Source organism: Lytechinus pictus, chromosome 5 (assembly GCF_037042905.1).
Source record: "Lytechinus pictus isolate F3 Inbred chromosome 5, Lp3.0, whole genome shotgun sequence".
Taxonomy (NCBI): domain Eukaryota; kingdom Metazoa; phylum Echinodermata; class Echinoidea; order Temnopleuroida; family Toxopneustidae; genus Lytechinus; species Lytechinus pictus.
Window position 1 is genome coordinate 44,904,790 of NC_087249.1, and position 24,769 is coordinate 44,929,558.

At 36.4% G+C, this 24,769-nt stretch overlaps 2 protein-coding genes across 5 annotated transcripts in view; one reads left to right on the forward strand and one right to left on the reverse strand.

The window, feature by feature from the left end:
* LOC129261487 (A-kinase anchor protein 17A-like) lies at window positions 1–14,901 on the reverse strand. Of its 4 annotated transcripts, none has more exons than XM_064099075.1 (7): window positions 14,537–14,901; window positions 11,190–11,376; window positions 10,172–10,812; window positions 8,131–8,279; window positions 7,326–7,545; window positions 4,367–4,558; window positions 1–2,656 (listed from the first exon to the last, which is right to left on the reverse strand). In XM_064099075.1, exons 1-7 carry the CDS (start codon window positions 14,579–14,581, stop codon window positions 1,169–1,171), a joined length of 2,922 nt encoding a protein of 973 aa, XP_063955145.1. In that variant the 5' UTR covers window positions 14,582–14,901; the 3' UTR covers window positions 1–1,168. The 4 variants fall into 4 exon arrangements, with proteins under 4 accessions (XP_063955145.1, XP_063955144.1, XP_054755524.2 ...); XM_064099074.1 differs by having other exon boundaries at window positions 14,542–14,649; XM_054899549.2 differs by lacking the exon at window positions 14,537–14,901 and adding an exon at window positions 14,317–14,372.
* The window catches only part of LOC129261473 (arginine--tRNA ligase, cytoplasmic-like), a 24,833-nt gene continuing 14,172 nt past the window's right edge, over window positions 14,109–24,769 (forward strand). The window contains exons 1-5 of the mRNA XM_064099080.1: window positions 14,109–14,233; window positions 14,545–14,809; window positions 19,671–19,814; window positions 21,710–21,904; window positions 22,766–22,855. Of these exons, the coding sequence (XP_063955150.1) occupies window positions 14,765–14,809; window positions 19,671–19,814; window positions 21,710–21,904; window positions 22,766–22,855 (474 nt within the window). The 5' untranslated portion in view covers window positions 14,109–14,233; window positions 14,545–14,764. The remainder of the gene's footprint in view (window positions 14,234–14,544; window positions 14,810–19,670; window positions 19,815–21,709; window positions 21,905–22,765; window positions 22,856–24,769) is intronic.

The window sequence follows — 24,769 nt, forward strand, 5'->3', positions numbered from 1 at the left end:
TGGCTTGTAGTTTATATCAGTAATGGATGTGCATGTCAAATCGCGAGAATGGCAGCCGAGATCAGATGTTTGGGTAGTTATTTTTTGGTTTATGGCAAGTAAGAGCATTAAAAAGTATAACCTGAAAATGTAACTGATCATGAGATTTGAAGAAACATCTCTCATCTGGTATGTTCAATGATAAATTAATGGCTTGGTGCATTAAGAATACCGACATATTCATGAAGTACAATCAGTGAAGGGGAAAATAACAGACAAACTAATTCAGGTAACTTTGTCTCAATTTCTCGAATCAAACCTTGACATAATACAAATCTGTGTATTCAAAAAGAAAATTTTGAACAAACTCATAAATTTCTTTCTTTACACTTTAAAGGTTGTCTTCATTTATGTGGTGAGACATTGCAAATAGTTGTCCATGTTGAATCAATCAAAAAGCGTCAATGGAGTAAGAAAATACATGTACCTACATATTTTAATGATAACAAACCTATATCTTAGGACAAAGAAACTGGGGAACAATATAAAACAAATAAAAACAATTGTATCTTCTTTGAATGTTTCATCTTCACAAAAATGCCCTGCACAAAACGTGCCATGCACAATATAGATTGCATATAGTTATCCCTGTTGAATAAAAATTGGCAGAGGGTTCAACTAAACACCTACAAAATTAGGTGTTACTTTTGCATGAAAGCCCTTAATCTGTAGGATAAAGAAAACTGAAAAAGAAAAATTGATCTTCTTTCTTGGAAGAACAAAGCCTTATTTTCACATAACACATGTTTTGCACATTGTAGTTATTCTTGTGTAATAAACATTGAAATGAGGTTTGATCAAATACCAATAAGACTTGGAGCACATACATGTACATACATACAACCTACATCCTCCCTAGAAAAAAAGGGGGGAAAGATGTATTTCAGACTACACAGAATAAAACAAACCTGCGCCCCTACCATTGTCAGATCTGAAATTAATGCACCTCTAACTTCAAAATTTTAAGAAAAATCTGAAGCACGATGAAGACCAACAATCAACTACAAGTAGACAATCAATTTCATGATTTATGATTGGTTTTATGACATAAGCTATTGTAATTTTCTTGCTGCACCTCCTACGGTGATGATAATGTGGCCCAGCAAACCACCCCCCCCCCCAGGATGTATCAAAAAGCCCAATTAGTGTTGACTTCGTCTTCATTTTGCGGAGTGGAAGCCCTTGATGCATTTCCAGACCCGATTCTGTCCTCCGACTCGGACCCGACAGAAGATTCATCGTCGTCATCGCCTTGAGGTAAAGTGGCCTCTGACACCTTCACCGATTCAACTTCTTCTTTCTCAGATCTCAGAGTTGATACCTCATTTGATTCATCACCATGATTTGGTGACGGGGAAACCCTTTCAGCAGACCCTAAAGTTTCTGAAGCCAAATCATCCTGATCGCAAGTTGCAAAAGCTACAGACACAGGGTTTGGTTCCTCTGAACTACACCCACCCGATGCAGCACTCTCGTCATCACCCTTTTGGGACTGAGAATCTCCCAACATATTCCCTGAGGTGAGTGTCTCCTTGGCTTGGGACCTACTCGGAGACACATCTTCACGCTGTTTGTCTTCATTGTCTCTTTCTCCAGATTTAGACCGAATGGGTGATTCATGTACACTGTCAACTTCATTGTCGAATGGGGGTTCAGAAGCTCTGGAATCATCTCTTGATCTCTCCCTAGACTCTGACCTATGTCCAGATCTGCTCCGAGAGCCATCTCTTGATCTGGACTTTTCTTTTGACTTGGATCTCTTTATATCTCCAGACTTGGACCTGTCTATGGACCTTGATCTATGCTTTGACTTTGATTTCTTTTTTAACTTAGATTTCTTCTTAGCTTTAGATTTAGACTTGACACTTGACCTACTTCTGGCTTTGTCTTGGTCCCGACTCTGAGATCTTGAATGAGATTTTTCCTCAGATTCTGACCTTGATCTTTCACGTGTCTTAGATCTTGACCTCTCTCTTGATCTAGATCTGCTGCTAGATCTAGACCTAGATCTAGTCCTATATCTTTCCCTCTTCCATTTTCTGGAGCTAGACCTTGGCTCAGACCTTTCTCTTGATCTAGATCTTGTTCTTGACCTTGTCCGTGACCTACTCCTTGATCTAGTCCTAGATCGAGACCTTGATCTTGTCCTTGACCTCGTCCTGTATCTAGATCTAGACCTACTCCTAGACCTACTTTTTGTTCTATTCCTACTTCTAGATCTTGACCTGGACCTGTAACGGTCCCTTCCCCGATGTGAATGATCCCTATCTTTCCAATTCTGATACTGTCTCTTTTTCAGTGTGAATGTTCCATATGGTGAGCGGAAGCTCCCAAACCGTCTTTGCTGGTTTCTGTTCTGGTAGTACGAGTGACTGGCCATATTCCGATGGTACGCTGCAAGCTGCCTCTGGTAGATGGCCAAACTGCGATGATACTCCTCAAGCCTTTGCAAAGCCTCTGGTGATATCATCTGTGTTTGGATGGTGTATGGTTGTTCCGGTGTGGTAGGACGGTGACTCGACGAAGATGCCGTAACGATGCTGGACCTCAGTCTTGTTTTGGTCAGTTGCTTCCTGAGTTTTTCACGTTTTTCCTCTTGAGCTTTCTCTTCTTTGGTCTGTTTCCATGGAAATAAGGCAAAACAATAAAAATACTTTCAGCATTCACCAACTATAAAGCATAAATTCACGCAAAAATATCAGGATCCTGTAACATGAAGCTTAGCAATTGAAAACAGAGTTGACTTACTACTTGATTGTATACATGACAAGGTATGGACCGTAAGATTTGAACTGATTTCAGTTAGAAGACATCAAGAGTGGTTTTGGTCAGAATGGTCAAATTCCAGTTTTTAGTATTTTCTGAAAGAGTATACTTTTTTTCTATGCACTATAAAAATGGATGTATTGAACAAACATAATAGCTTGTTTTGAGAGTTAGACCCAAGGAATGCCTCTGGCCGTCTCACCTGCATCACGCGATTCAATATAGCAGCAGTGCTGATTTTGAAAACTACTATAACTCGCACAAGATGTTCAGTGATACTTGGTTACTCTTATTTCCACGTTTTATGAACTAGACCAATACACTTATAGAGATATGATGGCAATTCAACAAATACCCCCAACGTGGCCAAAGTTCTTTGACCTTACATGACCTTTGACCTTGATCATGTGACCTGAAACTCGCACAGGATGTTCAGTGATACTTGATTACTATTATGTCCAAGTTTTATGAACTAGACCAACACACTTTCAAATTTATGGCTGTAATTCAACAAATACCCCAATTTGGCCAAAGTTCATTGACCCTAAATGACCTTTGACCTTGATCATGTGACCTGAAACTTGCACAGGATGTTCAGTAATACTTGATTACTATTATGTCCAAGTTTCATGAATCAGATCCATAAACTTTCAAAGTTATGATGGTAATTCAACAGATACCCCCAATTCGGCCAAAGTTCATTGACCCTAAATGACCTTTGACCTTGGTCATGTGACGTGAAACTCATGCAGGATGTTCAGTGATACTTGATTAACCTTATGTATAAGTTTCATGAACTAGGTCCATATATTTTCTAAGTTATGATGACATTTCAAAAACTTAACCTTAGGTTAAGATTTTGATGTTGATTCCCCCAACATGGTCTAAGTTCATTGACCCTAAATGACCTTTGACCTTGGTCATGTGACATGAAACTCAGGCAGGATGTTCAGTAATACTTGATTAACCTTATGGCCAAGTTTCATGAACTAGGTCCATATACTTTCTAAGTTATGCTGTCATTTCAAAAACTTAACCTCAGGTTAAGATTTGGTGTTGACGCCGCCGCCGCCGCCGTCGGAAAAGCGGCGCCTATAGTCTCACTCTGCTATGCAGGTGAGACAAAAAATTACGTTATTCTCTTCCTGAAACCTATGTATTCCCGTTATTTTTAACCCCCATATATTAAAATGGTTTAGATCTTCCATTAATACTTCTTTAATTATAAACAGGAAACATGCTTAATTAGTGTGACAACTTTAGAGTGAATGTGAGGATCCCTTCTAGGGAATCTTTATTAAGGTCTCACCCTATTTTTGTCACCTTTGCACAATAGTTTGAGAGTAAGTATGCTCAATACCCTTGTTAGTTTTTGATTACCCCTTATTTCTTAAAAGTAGCATTCCATTTTAGGAAATGTTTTTTCTTTGTAATGAGGGCTAGGTTCATCCAATAATAGTGTTATGTATCATTTTAATGCTGAGAATCTCTTTTTCAAAACAGATATTTAGCTGAAAATTAATTTTGATGGCATAAAGTGAGATAAGAGTTTATTTCTCACCTTCAAAGCGTTGATAATCTTAGATCGGAGTTTCTTTTCCTTGTGCCTGAGTTGTTTTTCCTTCCGTGCTTCTGCCCTCTTTTTCTTTCGCTCCTCCGCTTCTTTCTGTTCTTTCTCTCTCTGTAGCTGCTCCTGTCGAGCCTTCTCGAGTTCATACAGCTTTTGCGCTACCTCTTCTTCCTGCCTCAGGGCCTACATGTACATACAAAGAGATAACAACGATATGAATTTAAATGATAAACTTTAAATTGTTCTGGGGTGTTTCATAAAGATTTAAGTGTGATTATAGTCACTATATATCCAGTTGCGTACGGTATATATCACTGCATTGGTTACATCACAGGAAATAATTTTCCTGGTATCACATTGCAATTTGCTCCACATTTTTGAAAGACTGCTATGTATAAAGTCTTTTGTATAGCATATTTTTACATAGGACTGTACATTACTTAGTTAAGAGCTTTTCTCTTACGACCAAAAATGCTATTCATATTTGAAAAGCAAAATTATTCCCTGCATCATATTAAAAAGGCGCTTGCTACTGCACATTAAATACTATGTGTGTCAACATTTAAGCACCACTTAAAATCACACTTAAATCTTTTTGAAACACCTGACGCTTTATAGTTTGATTGTGGAAGAAACTGTCTAAATTCAAAGGCCCGAATTCACAAAGGTGATTTTGAAAACCCATGGTTGAATCCATGGTTTATGCAGATTTCCTGTATAAATTACGCTTAATTTAGCGCGTATCGGGTGCGTGTATAAGAAATGTCCAATGCTGATGCACGCTTTTGTCGCAGTGCGCCAAATTGACGCCTGTTACCATGGTTAGATATGCTATTTTATTAATGAGTCCACTGTTTGAAGAGTGGACTCATTATTTCAAAACAGTGGACTCATTAATAAAATAGCGTGGATAACCACGGTAACAGGCGTCAAGTTGGCGCACTGTGGCAAAAGCGCCCATCAGCAATAGACATTTTTTAATATACACGGTAAATTAAGCGTAATTTATACATGAAATCTGCATAAACTATGGACTCAACCGTGGGTTTTCAAAACCACCTTTGTGAATTCACGCCATTGTGATTTCATGTACACCTGTATTTTATAATGAACCTACAAAGTTGGTCTGCTGTGAATTAATGAATTTGTGAAAAATAATATTTACTTGAATGCAATTTTGCAGAGTCTTGAGCACTCAACACAGAAATTAATGTATGAAGATACCAACTTATGCAACAAAACATACAGAATATATGTAGACAGGGCGCGACAAACCCGCTTGCCCGGGGCAAGTGAAAATGACGGGCGGGCAAGCATTTCTCAAAGTCAATTGCCCGATCGGGCAAGTGGTTGTTTTGAAAATAAAATAATAAAATGTCAGTGATAATCACAACTATCCATGCTATCTCTCATATATTGTCAAACCAGTCAAAAGACAGTGGAAACTGATGTAAAATCAGCGCCAAATACAGATAATTTATCGCCAGGTACCTCGTTAGAAGAATCGTGCCATCTCATCTTACGTTCTATGTGCGCATGCGCTACTATCTTGCGCAATTTGCCGATGCAACCCCCTTCCAAAAAAAAAAAGAAAAAAAAAAAGGCAAACATGGCTAAAATTTCACATTTTTAATCTTTAAATACATGAAATGGACGTCTATTTTCCATATTACCTTGAGATTGTTTTTGATCTAGTTGGAAACAACCGAAAAAATGAAGAATATTCAGCTCTTTCTTGACTCTGATTTTGATGATGTTACACTCGGTAAATGTTTTTTCTTATTGTTGTCCCACATGTAGACTTTCATGGTGTTGAACAAGTGTTAATGTTGCAACACCATGAAAGTCTACAAGTGGGACCACAATATAAAAAAATATTGACCGAGTGTAACATCATAATACGATGATGAAAAGACAAGAGAGAGGTGAATATTCTTAATTTTCTTGATAGTTTCCAACAAAATCAAAACAATTTCAAGGAAATATGGAAAATAAATGGCATGGATTTAAAGATGCAAAATGTGAAATTTTAGCCACTCCAGTTGGTGAAGGCCTTTTTTTTTTTTTTTTTACATCATAAAACGATCTTTTCCAGAATCAACAAAGAGCTGAATATTTTTCATTTTCTTGATAGTTTCCAACTAAATCAAAACAATTCCCAGGAAATGTGGCAAACAGATGACCATTCATGGATTTAAAAATGCAAAATATGAAATTTTAGCAACTTTTGGGGGAAGGTTTTTTTTTTTTTTTTTTGTTAACACTTTTTTAACCTTTAACGCCCATTTAGATCTACTAGTACTATAGCAAAAGTTTTTTTTTCTTACAAATAAGCGTAATGACTCAGGCCTACTTTGCTGAAAATATATAATTATAAATTTGTGTTCTTTACTGTACATGATTCTCAATTGTTTTTATTTTATATGACCTTCATAAATAATAATAGTACCGTTGTAAAAAAGAATAATGAAAGAAAATAATAAAACAAATTGGGCAAGCAGTTTTTTCTATCGGGCAAGAAAATATTTTCATCACTTGCCCTGTCGGGCAAGTGATGAAATTTTTTTTTGTAGAGGCCTGTGTAGAGACAGTGATTTTCCGTTTAAAAAAATGGTATTTTCCGTTTCTAAAAATCTGTAATTCCGTTTCAACTTGATCTAAAAATTGAAAATTCTGTATTGTCACTGAAAATGTACACAGCAAAAACCTGAATTCCATGAATTTTTACATGAAAAGTATAAGAACCAAACAGAATTTAACGGAATTTCCGTTTTATTTACCAGTAAAACAGAAAATCACTGTCCCTATATATGGCCTTATTCATAGCAAAAAGGAACATGTATGCATGTATGCCAAAAAGGAACGGCTTATTTACAACAAAAGAAAAAAAAAAGGACACATCTGCCTAAAATGAATGGTTGGCGACTTGCCATCTCTGTGAAGCATGTACCTGAACTTTCTCGAGGAGCACCGTCAGAAGACGGATGGATTCTAGTTTCCTCTGAGCCAAGACAAGCTTCCTTTCCTCCATCATTATCTTTCTCTGCAATCTCCTTTCCTCTCTCTTCTGTCTCCGTCTCTCCTCTCGTTCTGTCTGTCGGTTCTTCCTCAGCTGTGCTTTCATCTGCTTTTGCAATTGCTTCAGCTTGATCTCCTCCTCCTTCTTCTTCCTAAATGCATGGGTGGATAATTATTTTTCTTGTAAAGTGTTCTCAAACTGATCGAATAAAAGATAACAAATTAATGATTGCTTGTTATCCATTATTAGAAGTTAATAATGTGATGCCAAATTTTGTATAAAACAATACTGATCCTGCTTTGAGATATGGCTGGTTAAATTAACATCATGCTGACCTTGACACCTATAAAGTGAGTGACTAACATGTTTTGGCTCTTTTCAAATGAAATTTGAATACTCTTTTGTTACTCTCCTGTACTTTGACACAGTAGGGCAGTAGAATGTGCCCGTTTCCTGATAACACCAATTTCTTCTGATCAATTTCTAAAACAGAATCTTAAATGATTACAAGTTTCCTGGCCCCCCACCAACCCCCTCCAAAAAACCTTTAAAAACTATTATGAAAACAAAACAACTAAACAAGGGCTCACAAAAATACTTCATTGAAATATAACATATGGATTACAGGCAAATAATATATCCATTTATCTTATGTTTTCTATTTTTTCCTACCAACATAGATGAATAAACATTTGATGTACATGTATATAGTGATATGTAAATCTTGAGTACTTACCTTTCTTCCTCTTTCTTTCTCTCTTCCTCTTCTTTCTCCAATCTTTTTTGCTCTTCCCTCTTTCTTATCAATTCTATCAACTTCTGCCGTTCCTTCTCTCTCTTCTTCATTGATTTTGCACTGAGATGTCTTGTCTTATCAAAGTCCACCTATCAAACAAGAAATGATTCAGTTCATGTATACATTACATATAGCCCGATTTACAAGCAGACATGATTGTTGAAGTGAACAGCATTTTTTTTCAAGATGATAACCTCTCCAAAACTATCGACAAATGAAACGATGTTATCAAAACATGAATACACATGATCAGCATGGAATACTGTTTCATTCTTGTGAATTTCAAAGTTATGTAATTTTATTTCTCGACTGAAAGAAGACAATGGAGTTTTAAGGCATATACAGTGCGTCCCACAAAAAACGAAACCGTGATTTAGCGATGATTTATCATAACGTCTATAAATACAATAGACAAATGACCTATCAATGTAAAGCTTAGAATCTCCTCTTTCATCTGATATTTCTTAGATTATTCCTCATTCGCGCATGAGTGAGCAAAAACAATTTTAAGAAAGGTTACCAAAAACTCATTTGGCGGGGGGTATCTGAATTTCAAAAAGAAAATCACATGCCTAAAAAGTTCAATATCTGCTCTTTTATTTGATACCTTAATCACAAAAAAATGGTCAAGAAGTAAGAAAGTTATGGTCCCTCAAAACAATGCTTGTATTTCCATAATTTCATTAAATAAACGTGTTTTCACCGGTTTCCCACAGAAGCTATCGCATGGTTAACAAAAGACTTAATGCATAGCTGATCGTCAACAAAACGGAGTGTCGAGTGAGTTTGAACGCTAGCCTGTAAAACCTCTTTATTTCATGAAATTAATGAAATTCAAGCCTTATTTCAAATAACCAGAACTTTGTTATTTCTTGACCATTTTCTAAAATTGAGGTATTAAATTAAAGAGCAGATATTGAACTTTTTAAAAATGTGGTTTTCTTTTTGAAACCCAGATACAGCCCGCCAAATGAATTTTTGGTATCCCCTCTTCAAATTGTTTTTGCTCACTCATGCGTGAAAGAGAAATAATCTAGGTAATTTAGGATGAAAGAGGAGATTCTAAGCTTTACAATGGTAGGTCATTTGTCTATTGTATTTGTGATTAAATTATGATAAATCATCGATAAATCTCGGTTTCGTTTTTTGTGGGACGCACTGTATAAGCAGGTCGGTCACAACTCACTTGGCTTCCAAGTTTAACTTTTCCTTGGGTATAGTATACACATTACATACTTCCAGGCGTGGATCCAGCCAGTTAAAATAACATGTCAGGGACCAGATTGTTTTAGCACGATAGTCAGGCTCTCAAAACTATTGTGTCTCATTCCACGTGCCTGCATATCCCCACCTCCTCCTTGGTCCTGTGGCATAAAAGATTCTATTATGGTATCAGTATCAAACTTTGCTACCATCCAATGGTAGCGTCAATAGTAACCATTACCAAATGTCAATCATACTCAAGAATTTGTAGTGGTTTCATGGTACACTATGTATTCTTTCATGGGCATACCGGTATGTTAGTCCTGAAAAGGACCACCAAACCACCCAAAGTTTGGGTGGCCTTTTCGGTACAGGTGCCCACGAAAAAAATACATGGTGTACCGTGAAACCACTACTCTTCTTCTTTGCCATGGAACCCTTCAGAAGTTACATTGAAGGGAGTTAGGGTAAATCTGCCTGAAATAATGTTTTTAGATAATTTAATTAAATGTACATGTAGCTGAGGAGGAATTACATGTATAATGGATTTAAGAATCCATTGTCTATCACTTACTTTGAAAGCTATGGGCTCCATTGCTTAAAAGCTACTATTATGGGAACTTTGCAATCCAATGGTAATTTTCATGTCATGGAGTCCCTGATTTTGACTGGCCATTGTTACCACCGTAGTTATCATTGGATGGTCGAGTTACCATAATGGTAACTTTTATGCAACGGGGCCCTGGAGCTAAAACAAGTTATTGGGGAAGGATCATACCTTGATTTCAGCTGTATAAGACTTTTCTTCCTGTCCAATTCTCATGAGTTTCATGCCTTTGAAGGTGTCCATTGCTTTCACAAATCCAATGTACTCCATGAACTGCACGTAGACATCAAATGTCAGGTTGGTGCCGAGACTAGAGATCTTTCCAAAGTTCCCTCCAGTCACTTGACTCTCGTGTCTGTATGGATCCAACATCGGGATGTCAATATTCCTGATCACGCCACAAGTGCCAAAGACATTCCTCACCACGATCTCGCTTGGTTTGTCCGGTTCGACGTCGATGGCAAACCATCGCACCGGTAGACTCTCCACGTGAATTGTATCCGGTCTCTCCCCAGGATTGTTCTCATTCATGTTCTTTGCATCCCGGAAGAAGACATCCCAGTCGTGGCGGTTTGGGAAAGGGATCTTTGCCTCGGCGGCTCGCACTTTCATGACCTCCGTGAACCCGCTAAGCTTGATGCTCTTCGTGTCCAGTCTTGTGATCATGACTTTGATGATGGAGCGTGCTTCAAGCTCAGCCTCGAATCGCAGGAAGTCCAGTGAGCTTTTGGTGACCCGCAAGACAAGGAAAGAGTCTGGTTTGGCCATCTTCTTCAGCTTTTCCATTACCTCCCAATTGCTGATTGACTTCCCTGTGAAGAAAAAAAAAAAATATCAACACAATGCATATTTCCAATGATATCACATAGTCATGTGACTCAATTTTCTTCTGGTTTCAGTGCAGTGAATAATGAAAACCCGAGACATTATGGATTAGAGGAGACTTATACATTTCACATTGAATGGCCAATTGCCAGGGCTTGATATTGTTTGCTATGCAAACCCTTCACCCAATGAGAAATCATTCCATCACATTTCTTACCTTTTCCTTCTTCTATTGATTATAATAAACAATATTCATTACTTCTGTGCAAATTCTGCAGTTGCTTGAAACAAAAACTTGCGAACAGCCAATTGTTTTATCAGAAAATTTTTTAGATATTGGAAAAGGAAAGTGATTTCAACTGACCTGGTGTTTTCATCTGGGGTAAGGTCACAGAGATGTTGATTTTCGCAATCGGCTTCAGGTAAAGGAACTTGCTCTCATACAACTCAATAGCCTCTGTTGAGTTGCTACAGAGCTGACACCCAACTGTTGCCATGGTGATGTGTGAATGTCCGCAATTGAGATGACTTTTGCCGACCAGAAGGTACATCTGCAATGGAAACAGACAAAATATTAATTCAGAAAGTCAAAAAGGGGCCTAAGCTTTCATCAAAACAAAAGGAAATATTCTCAGATCATCCCAAAACAGTCTTTTTCAAACACAAAACACAAAAACCAATTTCTATGTATTTCTTTTCAGGCTGCATCAGCACATATTTGAATTCCCAGAAAATTAAAAAATTGTATCTAATAACTTTATTAATAACATGCATCTGAAGTCTGAAATTATTTCTCTTCAACAAGTGGAATGCTTCTAAGTTCTGGCAGTCTCACCTGCATGATTTAATATCGAGGCAGTGCCGAGTTGACCTTAAAAACATGATGAACACTGGTAACTGTTTTACATGTACAAAAGCCCCGGTACCTCAATCTCATAAATCAATACTACAGTACTAGCCAACATTCTTTGACTACCTGTTTCACCAGAGAATAATAGATTCAGTGGACCGAATCTATTGTTCTCTGGTGAAACAGGTAGTCAAAGAATGGTGACTGGTAGTGTATCTTGGATTCTTGACAATGAAATATCACAACCTTGGCCTGGTTTAGTTTTTTTTATGATGCTACAGCTACCACATAGGATTTATCCTAACGTGGTCGGTGCTGATGCATCAGCCGACTTAAAGCAAATTTCCGCACCAGTAATTCTTTGCAAATGTCATCAGATCTAACTAGTATAGCTAGTCTCTCAATCACATTTCAAGCTGGTCACCACTTTTCTGAGTTTCAAGATCGAGAATTACTATATTATATTTCGGCTTGATCTCAACATCATTGTTGAATTCTCATTTGGACATTCACATTGCTTGCTTTGCTTGGCCTGGCCCTTGGCATCGCCATATTTTTAAATTTCATTTGGACCTTAGTTATGTTACCATGCATGGTTACCAACCAAAAGATCTGCTTGCAGCTCATCTTCGGTCCATAAGACTAGGGCGAAGCCACTAGCTCACTGCAAATGACGTCCAGTCTCAAGATCTTTCAAACTCGAAATCTAATGTTAAACTTAAAGGTCAAGTCCACGCCAGGAAAATGCTGACTTGAATAAATAGAGAAAAATCAATCTAGCATAGTGCTGAAAATTTCATAAAAACCGGATGTAAAATAAGAAAGTTATGACATTTTAAAGTTTCGCTTATTTTTCACAAAACAGTGATATGCACAACTAGGTGACTCAGTCGATGATGTCCATCACTCTCTATTTCTTTTGTTTTTTATTGTTTGAATTAGGCCTATAGTATACAATATTTCATTTTTTATAGATTTGAGTTTTTTTGACAATAAGAACCAACTTGACTGAACCAACCAGTATTAAACAATGCTAATTATTATTTCACACGACAACAGGGAGAAAATTAGAATATTTCATATTTCACATAATAAAATACAAAAGAAATAGTGAGTGAGTGATGTCATCAGTCTCCTCATTTGCATAACGACAAGGATGTGCATATATTATAACTCATGTTTTGTGAAATTAAGCGAAACTTTAAAATGTCACAACTTTCTTATTTTACATCCGATTTTGATGAAATTTTTGGTGTTATGCTTGTTGGATTTTTCTCTATTTATTAAAATCAACTTTTTGTTGGGGTGGATTTGTCCTTTAAACTAAAGTAAAGACTTTAATTCTATTTAGGCCTAGAATCTATTATTACTATTAAGTTTAACGTTAAAGCCATAAATGGCATAATTTATTAAATATAAAAGAAAGTTTTTTCTGCTCCTCTTTATTCTACATAAAATTCATGTCATCATGAGACATGAGTGACTACCGCTCCGGGCCGGGCCTGGCTCCGACTCCGACTTGATGCTGAATCTCTCTCTAACTCTAAGTTACTAAGTAAAAATAGTCTAACTAAGTTAAATCTAAGTCTAATTTACCAGACTGGGAATTGTTTTATTAAAAACAGTGGAGGGATCGCGATATTCAGAAATTCTGTAGACACATGTCATTGACTGATTGAGAGAATTAATAAGACATTGGCAAACAATTACCGTATGGGTACTAGTATTCAACCCGGCATAATTCAAAGATTTTGACATATTCCCCAAAATATTTAGAAATAGGGAATTTATCTTAATTTCATACCTTTGTTATGTCCAGGGTAATCTGTTGTCAGTATTTTCTTTATCAATCTGTCGACTGTATGCGCGGAGGATCGAATTATGCGGCGATGGCCTTTTGCACTGAATGGTACTAGTATTCAACCTAGTGAGGATTGATAGCAAATCTCAAAAGGGTTTAGATTGCTAAATTAGATCTAGATCTATGTAAGTCTCTGGCTTTGATTAATTCCCTGTTTGGTCTCATCTCAAATGGTCTAGTCCATAGTCGGATGGGACAAGGGCAGATTGAGAGACAGGGCCATCTTTCATCGCTAGGTTGATTACTAGTGCCGACGGGTTGAATACTAGTACTAAAATCCGTCGCCGTATAATTCGATCGCCCGCGCACACAGTCAACTGGTTGAAGAAAAAAATAACGGAAAAAGAATAACCAGCATTTGCTCTTGGAAATAAGACGGGTCTGAAATTCAGGTAAATTCTATATTTCTATATATTTGAGGAAACTCTCCAAACGGGTTGAATACTAGTACCCTTACGGTACTGGTGGGGAAGTTTACTCGAAGGCGGCCGGTGCGAAACTGCATCAGCGCCAACCTGGCTGGGCCTTGTTTTGGGGCCGTTCTCTGCCGGTTGCCCGCCGGCGGCCCCGGCAGAACTGAGCCTGAGCGAGTCCGACTCCGAGACTCGCCATCACGCCGCGCCGCCCAAATTCCTTCGATTTTAAAGCTGTGAAAAAGTTTTACTTTTTAAATAACAACTATTATGGCACCAAAAAGGTAATTCAAAGATTCGATTTAGAATCAGAAGATTTGAATTTGATATCTAGAAGGAAAAATGATGGAATATGTACTATTCTCACCGATTACAGAAAAAATCTCCAATCTATCTAGGAAGCTACCATATTTAGCCTCTTTCATATATATTGATTACAGAAGTTAAAACATATCAGCAAAAATCAGTAATATCAGTTTTATGTTAATGAAATATAAAAAGTAATTCTTTAATAGTCTTTAAAAAATCGAGGAGAAATATATAGGCCTAGCAATTTAATCTCTACCATTTATAAGTATTGCTCTTACCTTACCAGGCCAAGTTGCCGATCGTTGCAACCTGCAACCCAACATGTGTGTGCTGTACTACTGTGCATGTGCCGTGCTTGCTGCTATGCTATGCACTGAGTGGCTGCTGGCTGCATGTTGCACTGATCCTTTTGATCTTGTCGTGGCATATTGCGAATTGTGTAAAACCCAACCGTGTAAACAAGTTAACTTCTCATATATGAACTGAAGAACAATCTGGGATTCGGAATGGACAACCTGGTTAAAAAAATGACATCTCGAGCTTCTGAACAAGTAAGTTAGGCCTATCATCAAGCAATGATTAACAACATGACTGAGTCATGATTAAGTTTTCACTGTAAATAATGACTTAATGTAATCTGTGTAATCTGTAATCTGTATGAAGACTAGTAATTACTACTACTAGTATGACATTCATTTTTTCTTTTTGATTGATGCCAAAATTTTGTTGAACATGTGTGATGTTGATCTTAATAACTTAATATAAGATCAACATGTTCAAGAAAAATAGAAAATTGATTCAATTTTGGCATAATCGTGAAATAGTCCCCAAATCCAAAAATGGGGATTATCAGAATCGCACCTACCACCAGAACGCATGAAAATCACCTCCTTTCTCCAGAACACAGTCCCCTACTCTCGCACAGCTCTTTACTACAATACTAGCTTGCGAAATGATAACACACACAAATGAAACACACTTACACTTGGGTTCTCTCCCTTATCATATACTCGTGATACAGTCCCCACTCTACGGGAAATCAAGTTTGATTTTTCACGGCGGTGGGGACAGTTTCAACAGTATAGTATACTCGTGATCCAGTCCCCGCGTTATGGGATACAAAGTTCACTTTGCACGCAGTGGGGACAGTTCCAACAGTATAGCTATACTCGTGATACAGTCCCCACTCTACGGGAAATCAAGTTCACTTTGCACGCAGTGGGGATAGCTCCAACAGTATATTATACTCGTGATACCGTCCCCTCACAACATAAAATCGTGCTCGTTCGACAAGGGGATGGGGACAGTTTCCCAGTGCAACGTGACAAGGAAGACTCATTCAAAACCTTCAGGAATTATTATTATTGTCATCATCATATTATATTATCATTATTATCATTATATCATTATTTTATCATAATTATTATTATTGTTATTTAATCATAATTATCATTATTGTTATTTAATCATAATTATCATTATTGTTATTATTTATTTTATTATTACTATCATCATCATACATCATTATTATTCTTTATCATTGTTATTATTATTGTTATTATCCTTTATTATATTATTATTATTGTTTTTATTATTATTATTTTTATTATCAATATTTTGTTATTATTAATATAATTATTTTTATAAATATCATCATATATCATTATTATTCTTTATTATTGTTGTTGTTATTATATTATTATTATTATCATCATCATTAATCATTATTCTTTATCATTGTTGTTATTAATATTGTTATTATCCCTTATTATATTATTATTGCTGTTGTTATTATCATTGTTATTTTTATTATATTATTATTACTATCATCATAATAAATATTATACTTTATTGTTGTTGTTATTATTATCATCATAATAGTGATAATAGTATAATAAATTATTATATTATTATTATCATTATTATTCTTTATCATTAGAAATGTGCCCCTTCCATCCAGTCCGTTCCTTGTATTTCATTTAATTCCTTCAAATGAAATCACATACTTTAGACTCATTCATAACTTTTGGGTATTATCGTAATTATTATCATCATTATTGTCATTATTTTTTATGGTATTTATTTATTATTTGCCTAATATTGTTATCCTTATTTTTTGTTAACATTATTTATCTTTATTTATTATTTTATAATAATTATTATTATTGTTATTATTCTCTATTATTAACATTATATTAACCTTTATCATAATTATTATCAACATCATTATTGTTATTAATCTTTATTATCATCATCCCCATCATTATACTATTGTTGTTATCATTACTCTTTACTTTTCATTTCCGTCACATATTTGTATTGATTACTTTAATGTTTTGGGGTGACTCTTTCAATAATAACAACAACAATAATGAAAATGATGCCAATGATGATAATAATTATGATAATAATTGATACCCAAACGTTATTATGAGTCTACAGTGATTTCATTTGAAGGAATTAAATGAAATACAAGGAACAGAATGGATGGAAGGGGCACATTTTCAATGATAAAGAATAATAATAATAATGATAATATAATAATTTATAATATTATCATAATTATTATAATAATAATAAAAACAACAATAATAAACAATAATAATGATATATGATGTTGATAGTAATAATAATATTAATAATGATAATAATAATATTCACAATACTAATAATGATAATAACAATAATAATGATAATTATGATTAAATAACAATAATAATAATGATAATTATGATTAAATAACAATAATAATATAATGATAATAATGATAATATAATATGATAATGACAATAATAATGATAATTCCCGAAGGTTTTGAATGAGTCTTCCTTGTCACGTTGCACTGGCGGGAAACTGTCCCCATCCCCTTGTCGAACGAGCACGATTTTATGTTGTGAGGGGACGGTATCACGAGTATAATATACTGTTGGAGCTATCCCCACTGCGTGCAAAGTGAACTTGATTTCCCGTAGAGTGGGGACTGTATCACGAGTATATATAGGGAGAGAATCCAAGTGTAAGTGTGTTTCATTTGTGTGTGTTATCATTTCGCAAGTTCTCGAACGCGAGCTGTGCGAGAGTTGGGGACTGTGTTCTGGAGAAAGGAATTGATTTTCATGCGTTCTGGTAGGTGTGATTCTAATAATCCCCATTTTTGGATTTGGGGACTATATCGCGATTATGCCTCAATTTTTTGAACCTCTAACGTTAGACCTATAGGCTATAGCTTTTAAACTTAAAGTTTAAACTTAGACTAGCAGTAGCCAGTAGAGGCGCACGGCCAATATGGGAGACTCTCCAATACTAATATTACTATATAGGGGAGACAATCTCCCAGACTTGCTTTGCAAAAGGACAAAAGAAACAACACCAACAAAAGCATGATTTTTTCCATCCAAAATTTTGTCTCACTGATGTCAGAAGCCCATTTGTTTTGTGTGTGATTGACAACAAAAATCCTTATCAAAACAAAACTAAAGTAGACAGTGAATTTTTAAAGTAGACGGTGAAAAGGGGTAATTTTTCATGAGGAATCTGCTTACCTTAAAAGGTAATCCTTTTGCAGCAAATGTAAACAAAGGAAATTGGACTCCAAAACTGGAGACTGTCTCTGAAATTGGATACCCAAATTCTTTACATTTATACAAATTACAAAAGTCTCTGAAGTCTGATATTGGAGATAATCTCCCACATTGGAGACAGTCTCCAATATTGGCCGTGCGCCTCTACTGGTAGCGGTGGAGGCGCTGGTCAAAAAATTGGGATTGTCCCAGAAAACCAAGGATATCCTCATAAACCAAGACAAATTATGTCTTGATAAATTGAGACTGTCTTTGTTAATGGGGACGTTTTTTGTTCACTTCCCCCTACGGGACACACTCATTCAATGAACAAGGTTATGATATAACCTTGTTCTCAGTTATATCTCCATGTGTGGCAAAATAAGGATGGCAATGTTTGGCTTATTTTCTCTTTTTCTTTGGGACAAATGATTGATTTTTTTACACTGACAGTTTCCATTACACCTATTTGTCATACAACTTGGCCCTTAAGTAAATTTGATTCTTTAAATTATTTTTTCTTAATTAAAAATAGAGATAAAAAAAATGAAAATTTTCTTGCCATATTATTTTTCACCAATAGAGGGCGTACACAAAAATATGCCCAAAATTCAAGTTTTTGAGTGCTCTAGTGAATACAAAAATTATTCCCAAGTTACTGATGAAAAATAAATTGCAACTGTTTGGAAATTAGTAATTTTGGTCACAAAAATGATATTTTAATGATTTTTTAAAGTGTGTGCTCTGTACAGCATTGGCATGCCATAGTCCTACAGTAGATTCCCCACAGGCAGGGTGGTTGCAGTGAACAAGTGACGGGACAAAGACATGAATTACGGGAATTGAGAGTGCTAAAAATAGATTCAGTGACCTCAATTCCCCCCAATTCACCGTCTTTTTTTCATGACTTACCGTCTTCCAATAATCTTGTTATGAAACCTGATATATTTACATTGACTAGCGCACTTGATTGGTGTCGGCACTTGACAGGTGAATGAACTTTACTAGATTTCTTGTGTGAAGAAATCTTTAAAAACTGAGTCAGTCCCTGTAAACTGGGACGATCCCAATTTTCTGACTAGCGCCTCTACTGACAAGAGTGCGACTTAATGAAAATTGTTTTATCTTATTCTTTACTAAGAAACTTAATGATTTAGACTCTTTCACATAGTCTATATAAAAAATAACTTTTAAAAGTTTTATTTATTTTCTTGACATGCCACATGGCAAGAAAATTTTCTCACCATGTCCATGTCTAAAATTTAAACTAAAATTTCCATCTTATCAAGTTTGAAACAAAATTACAAGTTTTTAGAAACAGAAAGTTTTTAATTTATGTTTCTCTCACCCGCTGCATTCATACCAATTGGTCGAGCAGTCTACACATATTCCAGGTCCAGGAAAATCACTGTCATGACTGTCCGAACCACATTAATTGAAATGGAATTAGAGATGTCTACAGGTGTACAGAAATGAAAACACTGGGTTTATTGACATTATTTATACAGAAAATCACTGTCTAGTTACATTTTCATCCTTTCTTTTTTTTATTACTCCTAATATCATTTTTTTTTGGTCATGGAACTTAAAGGGGGGGGGGGCAGGGCAAGGCCAAGGCCAGGGATGTTCAAACCTCTCCCAACTGTATGCCAGTATGATGGGCTGTAGTGTACAGATACAATACATAGATCTGCTATATCAAGCAGGTTTGAGAATCCCCATAAACATTACTTTCATCCTTTTCAAAGCAAGTCACCAATATGGGAAATTGTCTCCCATGTTGGAGAGTCTCCCATATTGGCCGTGCGCCTCTACTGCTAAACTTTGGCTCTCACCAATGCTTTGTCTGCAGGAGGCTCAGATCGCGGAACTGAAGCAGCAAATCAGAGAGCTGCAGAACGGTGGGACAGAGGAGTGGGAGAAGGTGCCTCCTGAACTGGAGAAACTGCAGACTGAAAATCAAAAGCTCAAGTACCGCATTCTGCACCTAAAGAGGGTAGGTTTGACATGATTACAGGTTAGTGGCGGACCGTGACCCGAGGAGACAAAGCATTGGAGGGGCACAGCATTGTGCACAAACAATACAGTGCCCCTCCAATCATGCCAATCATTGTCTCCTTAGGGTCACGGTCCGCCACTGTTACAGGTAATTAAAGACAAATCTTTCGGACTTGAAAAATCTCTTTGACTTGGGACTAATTGGATTTACAGAAGGTAATGTCTTGCATAATCTGGTTAAAAACTTGCCTCTACTTTGGCAATTATTTTACTTATAGAAGGTAATCTTATCCAGAGTTGACTGTATGTCAATCATATTTAGAAATAATTATACTTGCATTTTCCAGCTGAAGGAGAACGCTTTAAGCCATAATTGAATATAAAAGTTGAATTTTTTTTAAGCTTGATTTTAGGGTCAGAGAAATAAAAGATAAAAATGTATAGTAAAAGATGAATTGTGTATCACGGAACAATTTTGCTTCCCAAATTTGATTAGCATTTTTGGTCATATGAGGAAAGCTCTCTACTACATTTTGCACAGCCCTATGTAAAACATCTGCACAGTCTTTTTGTACAGCAGTCTGTACACATGTAAGAAATTTGGAGCAAATTGCAATATGTTACCCGGAAAATGAGTACCGTAAGTAACGGACTATAAACCGCACCTGTGGATTAACCGCACCCCCAACTTTGGACTAAAAAAAAAAAAAAAAAAAAATCCTCACATTATATTTGAGGTACGAAGAAACAAAAACTAAGTTAAAGATTTCAAAGTATCCAAAGAGATTACCGGTATGCGGAAATCTGCTGTTCTTGATCAATTCATCTACAAATGTTTGCAAGAAAGAAAGGTCCCGACAATATTGGCCACTTACACACTCACTCACCTCACAGTCACAGTGTACACACACACAGCACTGCCGTTCTTGTACATTGCAAACTACGATACGGTACCAGTACATCTTATCAAATAATGATCTGTGTCTTTCCCGCCGTAGGAGGAAGAAACATTCACATTTCTTGCATCACAAACTCACAATCACTTTCAGAATTTGTCTAGCATTCGATGCCTTAGCATGAATTTTGGATACGGGATTACAGGAAGGATCAAGAAACAAAGAAATTTGCATTTTTTACAGTTGTTTTTACGGCGTCGTGCCGTCTCTCTCGTTGCGTGGTGTACATGGTATCTTATGAAAAGCAAACGGGAAAGAAAAAATAAGCTGGCGCGAAACGGGACTTTGGAGGTGATCGAGGGTTAAAATGAATAGCGCCAGCTTAAGTCACACTATAACCACAATACAACGCAAGCTAGCTCAGCTAACTCAACTCTCGCGCTCGCTCAGCTGTGACAAAATATTACCGAGTATGCTTGGCTTCTCTTTGAACTTAGCCAGGGAACTTCGCTGCTTTGAACCGAGAATATAGTCGAAATTAGTGTCATGAATGTGGGTGCGTTTGTTATGGACAATATTAGATAAGATCGTAATAATCGCTTCTCATTACCCGCGGCTCATACCCCTCTAAATGACATTGCCCTGGGCGGCTACGCCCGGCCACTCGATGTGTTGTGAACTGGCAGACGTCTTACATGTTCGGGAGGGGTTACGATGGGCTGGCTCAGACCCGTCACGGTGGATAAACCGCACCCCCGACTTTTGCTTCTATCCCGCCGAGAAAAAGGTGCGGTTAATAGACCATTACTTACGGTATCTTTTATAAAAGTGTAATTGATTTGGTTTCTTTTTATTTTGAACAGTCAGATTTCTATGTTTCCAACTAGAAACAGTGTTAGATAAAAAAAAACCAATTACACTAAATGCCTATCATATCTTCTGTATAACCTACAAGGAGAAGCTAATATTAGTCATGATATGGTTCCCCCCGCCCTAGAGCATTGATGAGGAGGAGTCCCAAAGCGGTGGTGATACTCTAGGTAACAATGTCTGCGACAGGCTTACAGAGATCTTCAGGACTGCTCTTCGTGTTGCCTATCCTTCCCTTACCAATGCTCCTGTGTCCGTCCAGCCCAGTCAACAGGAGAGGTTTGGAGACTACCAGTGCAACAATGCTATGATAATTGCCCAGGTGATTTCATATTTGTCTTGTGACAATGATGATAATAATAATATTAATAGGCATATAGGTATATTTACCCAGGGAAGCCACTTCAGTTCTAAAAACTGTTCTCCCAGCGGGCCCTGATATTATTATTACCCCAGTTGATGATGATGATGATTGTGATGATGGCTATGATGATGATGATGATGATGATGAGGATGGAAGTCTTTTACATCACTAGTATCAGCCAAGTCAGGCTATCGTAGTTCTCGCTCCACAAGGAGCACAATGATGTTATAATTGCCCCCTTTCCTAAATTTTAGAACAAGCTGTGTCCTTGAAAGCACAGTTGACCATTAATAAGTCAAAATGCTGCATTTTACCCCATGACCCATATTCTGAACTCTGAATATAAAACTCTGGTCAAAAAGTGCACTTGAAATATGGAAAGCCAGATGTTACAAAAGTCTTTAACATCGCAGGCTCAATTTGTCAGCTCATTTTAAACTCAAATTATTCATAACCATCTGGGAATGATGACTAAAAATGTTTTCTTCATCAGTATTAGGAAAAAACAGAAGAAAAAAAAAACATATGTCATTTTTATATTTTGTTTAACATTCAGCTTCCCATAATTTGAAAACACAGTGAGACCATGCAGTGTCTAAGTTAACCTGACTTCAGAATACGGGCCTATGTCACTGTTTTGTTAGCTGTATATTTAAGTCAAATTGTGATTATATCTTCAGTGACTTGCCAAGGGCAAGTATATTTAATTATTTTTTCAAGCATTATGGATAGTTTGAGAACACTAGCCTTGTTAAGTCCAATATGTTTTGTTCTTTTTGAAATATAATTTTTCTTCTTGAAATATAATTTTTCTTCTAGCAATTGAAGGCTCAAGGCTCCCCAGTCTCACCCCGAGTTGTTGCCCAGCAGATCCTGGCAAACATCCCTCCAAATGATGTCATTGAAAAGGTATGGATATAAACAATCCTCTATTATATGGTGCTCGGTATAGCAGAATGGTGTTTCTGGGACAAATACCCTTTTTGCCATTCGATTGTTCACCAAGGTAAACAATCAAATAGTTTGAAAAATCAAGATCCCAGGTTAATCAGAAATCATAAAAAGTTGGCATAGTACGACCTACCAGTGGTCACACACAATGAGCGAGCTTACTCAGTCTAGTGCCCCTCATTTTTGGATTCATTAATTCTTTGCATAAATTTCCATTGTTTTCTGCATTTAGTTGTCAAATATCAAAGATTATATCTATGTACTTTTGATAATCTAATGACTCAAATCATTATTCAACATTTGGCGTTAATTTAATTAATGTAAAAAGTTGTATTCGGTTGCCGATTGCATCGATGGTTTGAGTTTTACTCCCAGGCCTAGTCTCAAATTCAGAAAGGTGGTTTTGAAAACCCACGGTTGAATCCATGGTTTATGCAGATTTCCTGTATAAATTATGCTTAATTTAGCGCGTCAGGGACTCGGTTTTATAATTATGAGGGGAGCAATAAAAAGCTCTCCTAGAACTTTTAAGGAGAGCGGTAGAGGAGCACTGCAAAAAGCTCTTCTTCAACATACAAGGGGAGCTTTTTGTCCAATTAACAAAACAGATGGAGGAAATATATGTACTAAGTTACAATCAACAACCAAAGGAAGGAAACAATCGAATATGCAATATTTATAATTGTTTTACAATGTATTGTAATTAGATTGTAAAACCTGTTTGAGTGAGGTTTTGACTTTGGCTAAAAGTTAAGTCACTGACAATTTTTTTTTCGGGGGCTCAATTTTAATTTTTTTGTCAAATTTCGGGGGCTCTTTTTTAATGCTACTTTTTTTATATCTTGAGGAATACCTGTTCACTTATTAATGAATCATTACTTTTTGTTAAATATTGTATGATTTTTTAAGTTATTTTTTCTTGCTTAGAATCTTGGATGTAGGTGTGTGGCACTGTGCGTGTGTGTGTGACTGTGAGTTGGACTTGGATATAAATGAATTCAAAATCTAATTTCTACTCCGTCTATTCCAGTACAATACCCTGTACTCGGCCATGTACATGTAATAAAGGCCCACATACCCTAACTTTTCCTGAAGTTCTTTGAAAACGCAGATCTCCATGAAAATTGCATTTCTCTATGGGGGAGTCTAAATTCGTTGAGAATGTATTCATTAAGAACTTAAATATACATGACAATGAAGAAATCATCAAACTTTATTGGCAGTTTTGAATAATATACCTGAAATGTAAACTCTGTCTGAAACAGAAAATCACCATCATTGAGGCCTTTACTGAGCGAATTGTCCCCCAGAGCTCTGGCAGAGAGACAGAGCTCCGACTGGCTACATGCGCCAATGCGTTCGTGCGTGAGCCTGCAGCCGGCCTTGTAAAATAGATGGAGCTTTGTTTGATGATTTATTTTCTGATATTTACCTCATCCCCTAGAAAAAGAAAACAAATTATTTTTTAGTTATAATTAATAAATAAGGTAAGTTATTTTGGATGTTAATAGGCCGTTTTGAAAAGCAAAGCCAAATGACAACTCACCAATGCTAGGTTACTAGACTCTGAATTGTGATATCTGTAGGGGATACATGTGCATTAGAAATTGCACATGGTGCGTGGTAGTCATAATGGACCCCTATACATGCAACTGTTTCCCGACCGTTGCGTTGATTTTTTTTTCCATACCTGGTACCATGTGTATGGAAATACGTGGTACAGAAAAAAAGATGCAACTTCGGAATTTGAAACTGCGCTCGCTATTTTCAAGGCTTATTCATGATTTTTAGTGTGGATTTTGGATGATTTTTAAATGGTAAGCGGAGCTCGAACATATGGCGTTAGTGGGCCGTTGAGTTGTTATCCCTCGG

Coding starts and splice junctions, on each gene's coding strand:
- LOC129261487 (XM_064099074.1), bottom strand. CDS start 14,604: ATGCACAGTAGTACAGCACACACATGTTGGGTTGCAGGTTGCAACGAT. Junction 10,813..11,189: donor ACCCCAGATGAAAACACCAG/GTCAGTTGAAAT, acceptor TTTTCTTCACAG/GGAAGTCAATCAGCAATTGG. Junction 7,546..8,130: donor AGAAAGAAAGAGGAAGAAAG/GTAAGTACTCAA, acceptor CCATGCATTTAG/GAAGAAGAAGGAGGAGGAGA.